Source organism: Lontra canadensis, unplaced genomic scaffold, assembly GCF_010015895.1.
Source record: "Lontra canadensis isolate GAN:19392208 unplaced genomic scaffold, GSC_riverotter_1.0 scaffold3435, whole genome shotgun sequence".
Classification (NCBI taxonomy): Eukaryota; Metazoa; Chordata; class Mammalia; order Carnivora; family Mustelidae; genus Lontra; species Lontra canadensis.
The window spans coordinates 207-3,655 of record NW_022634419.1 but is presented as its reverse complement, the minus strand read 5'-3'; the positions used below and the strand labels follow the sequence as shown (position 1 = coordinate 3,655).

At 57.1% G+C, this 3,449-nt stretch overlaps 1 protein-coding gene across 1 annotated transcript; it reads right to left on the bottom strand.

Moving 5' to 3' along the window:
* Positions 1–6: 6 nt before the first annotated feature.
* Positions 7–3,142, bottom strand: LOC116863823 (serum amyloid A-2 protein). The gene is made up of 4 exons (XM_032851156.1): positions 3,069–3,142; positions 2,521–2,612; positions 575–713; positions 7–187 (listed from the first exon to the last, which is right to left on the bottom strand). Exons 2-4 carry the CDS (start codon positions 2,606–2,608, stop codon positions 25–27), a joined length of 390 nt encoding a protein of 129 aa, XP_032707047.1. The 5' UTR covers positions 2,609–2,612; positions 3,069–3,142; the 3' UTR covers positions 7–24.
* Between the last annotated feature and the right edge of the window lie 307 nt (positions 3,143–3,449).

Genomic DNA, 3,449 nt, shown 5'->3' with positions numbered 1-3,449 from the left:
CCCAGGGCAGAGCCAAGGGGAAGCTCAGTACTTGCTAGGCAGGCCAGGGGGTCGGAAGTGGTTGGGGTCTTTGCCACTCCGGCCCCATTCGTTGGCAGCCTGGTCAGCCTTCGAGTCCTCCACTCCATGGCCGCTGTCTCCATACTTGAAAACGTCTGTGACTCTCTGAGAACGCTCTCTGGCGTCACTGGAATGGAGGAAGGCAGGTAGAGATTCATTAGGGGCTGCTGAGCAACAGGCCCCTGCCCCCACCAATCCCTTCTCTTTCTGAGGGATGGCTGAGAGGAGCCCAGGCCAGAGGGGCTGAAACACGGACCATGCTCCACGCACAGCCCAGGTCAGCCCAGGCTGGTCCCCGTGCCCACAGCAGGAGGGTGGGAGTCCCCCATTCCCACTGGCCTTGCTCTGGCTCTGCCAGCCACTCAGACCCCACACTGGGCACAGAGGGGACGGTGGGCAAGAGGACCAGGAGCCGCCGTCTCTGCAGGAAGCTTCTCTAGGGTTGGCCCCTCCTGGCTCTCTAAGGCCGCCATGCTCAGCCAGGCCATCCCTGCATCCCCCGGGCCCTTGTTACCTGATGACTTTAGCGGCCCAGGCCCCCCCAGGACCCCTTTGTGCAGCATCATAGTTCCCGCGGGCATGGAAGTATTTGTCCGAATTTTTGTAATTGGCTTCTTTCATGTCAGAGTAGGCTCTGTACATGTCCCAAGCCCCTGCGAGAGAAGGACAAGGCAACAGGGATATCAGGTGGACAGAGAGCCTGTGGCAAACCATAGGGAAGAATCAAGGAAGGGCCGATCTCCCACCGACTCGAGATTTCTGCCTGTGCTCTAAGCACCCTTGGGCACCTGAGGCTGAGAACTTCTCCAGGCATCCCTAGTGAGGGTGCTGGGGGCGGGACACAGCCAGGCTGCACCTGTGTGTCTGTCCCTATGCTATCTCCGTGCTCCATCCACCGAGGGCATTATGTGAGCTGCTCAAGAGGAGGAAGGAGGTGTTATCAAACAGCCTTTCTCAACCACAGCACCACTGAGATTTGGGGCCAGATAATTCTCTGTTGCTCAAGCCTGTTCTGAGACTGTAGGATGCGTAACAGCCTCCCTGACCTCTCCCGCTAGATGTGGGCAATGTATGCCCTGAGGCTCACAACCAGAAATGTTTCCAGGCATTGCCACGAGTCCCCAGGCACAAGATTGCCCTTGGCCGGGAAGCACTGGTGGAGAATGAAGCACAGATGGTGAGGTCCGGGGGACAGGGAAGTCCGATTCTGAGAAAGGCCCAGGAGCACAGCGCCTCTGCCCCGAGGCCTAGCAAATCCGTTCTTGCAGAGCGAAGGCACATGACTGTGACCCGAGTCCCTCTGAGTGTTAGGGCATAAACGGCATCCTGACATCTCTGAATAGACCGTTCAAATGACGGGGACAGCTTGAGGAAGCACGCGCTAGAGCCCCGGCCCTCAGCCATCCTTGGCTGCTCAATTCTAATCACTGGGGGCCTCTGAACGTCCTGGTGGCCAGGTCACACCCCCCCCCCCGGATTCCTGAGCCTCTCAGGGGTGGATCTCAGGCATCAGGGGACTGAGATGCTCCCCCGGTGAGTCCAACACCATTGCAGATTGAGAGCCCCCCAGCTTTGGGAAGTGACACTCAGACACATCTACCTGGCCAGAGCTCTGACCTCCTGTGCAGCTGGGTTCTAGCCTCTTTGCCACCTGCTGCCTGGATGGCAGTCCCTGACCTGGGACTCAGCTGCTCTAAGCCTCAGCTCCCTCCCTTTCCTGTGGGGAAGATGACTTCCTCACCAAGGGGTCCTGAAGTCAGAGTCAGAGAGCACCTGTCCCAGCTCAAGCAGAAGTGTCCCTGTTGGCCCAGAAGCCTCCCAGTTCGCACTGACGGGGTCAGGCCAAACCCTCAGCCCCAGGCAGACCTGCATAGCTGGTCACTGCCCATTGCATGAAGGTGCTGAGTGCCTAGTGCAGGCTTGATACATGGTTGTTAGTCTCCCCTCCCCTTTCTTTTTTTGTTCCCGTTGAGGGCCAGGAAAGGGGAGGAAACAGATCTCCCAGGGACAGCATCACTGACAAGAGGAAGCACCAGGGAGAGCCACGCTGGAGGTGTCTGTAAATTAGTCAATCAGGAAATGGCAGGAAGGGTGGAAGGGAGAGAGGGAGGAAGAACGGGAGGAAGGGCTGACTGAAGGGAGGGAGGGAAAGGAGAAGAAGGAGGGACAGCTTTAATCAGACACTGTGCCTTTTGTCTACAGGAAATTCGGTGCCATTTCAAGACTCATTTTGTGTCTTCTAGTCAAACTGACCCTTCAGCTGGGAATGATGATGGCTCCTTCTCTAGTAATGGATGGACACAAACCCTGTGCCTTTCGATCTGTTTCATGAAGAGCTCCCCAAACACCAGGCACATTCTACCACATAGGGCAACACACCTAACGCAGTAGCTGAACCCTTGCAAGTGCTCAGGGCAAATCCAAGTGGCCCGTGGATGCCGCCCCCGTCCAGGACCTTACCTTGAGCAGCCTCACCGATGAATGAATACCATTGGCTGCTGACCCCCAGGACCAAGGAGCAGAAGATGAGGCCCGTGAAAAGCTTCATGGTGCTGAAATGAAGGAAGGAGAGGGTCAGGGGGGCAAGGACAGGACTCACACCCACCTCGGGGATTTGCAGGTCACACGGAGCCTGCTGCCCATTCCTTTTGTTCTCAGTAGACTCTCCGGGCTCACACAGGGAACACTGCAGTAGGTCCTCACTCAGAACCACAGCCCCCAGTGCTGAACCCTTCAGCCCGGACCCCAGGGCTGGCTAAGAGATCCTCAAGGTGGCAGTGATGGGGCAACAGGATAGATAAGACCAACTTGTCCCAGCTAGAACAGCCTGTCATCAACCAAAAACCTTATCATCCACAGGGTCTACCGTGTGCCACTCTGCAAGCACAGACCTCATACGGGACAAATACAAAGCAGAATTATTATTTTTCAGGGGATCTACATCCTGTTGGGAAAGAGAAAGGAGAGTCTGTTCTTCCATCCAGTCCCACCTTGGAGTAGCCCCTCACCTGAGTTCTGGTGGAGCAGAGCTGCTGGTCCCTGCCTGCTGGGGAGAGGTGGCTGGTATTTATACTGAGCCCTCCCTGCTGGGCCCACGAGAAGAAAAGAAGAAAAACCAGACTTGGTGCCCGGAAAAGTCTCCCCGGGTCATGGCCCCTAGGGACCTGCAAAGAAGAATTTACGGGACACCGGTGGTTTTCTTCATCCACAGGTCAATTCCCGGTTGTGCAATCCTGAGGAAACAGGTTGGCTGGTTGTGCTGGCGGCCGGGGCTCCGGAGGAGGGTCCCGCTGTCAGAGCTGGAGGGGCTGTGGAGAGGAGTGGTGTGGAGCCCCAGGGGGTGGCCCGTGGACCCCTGGAAGGTGTGTGGTTAGGTAGAGGAGAGCTCC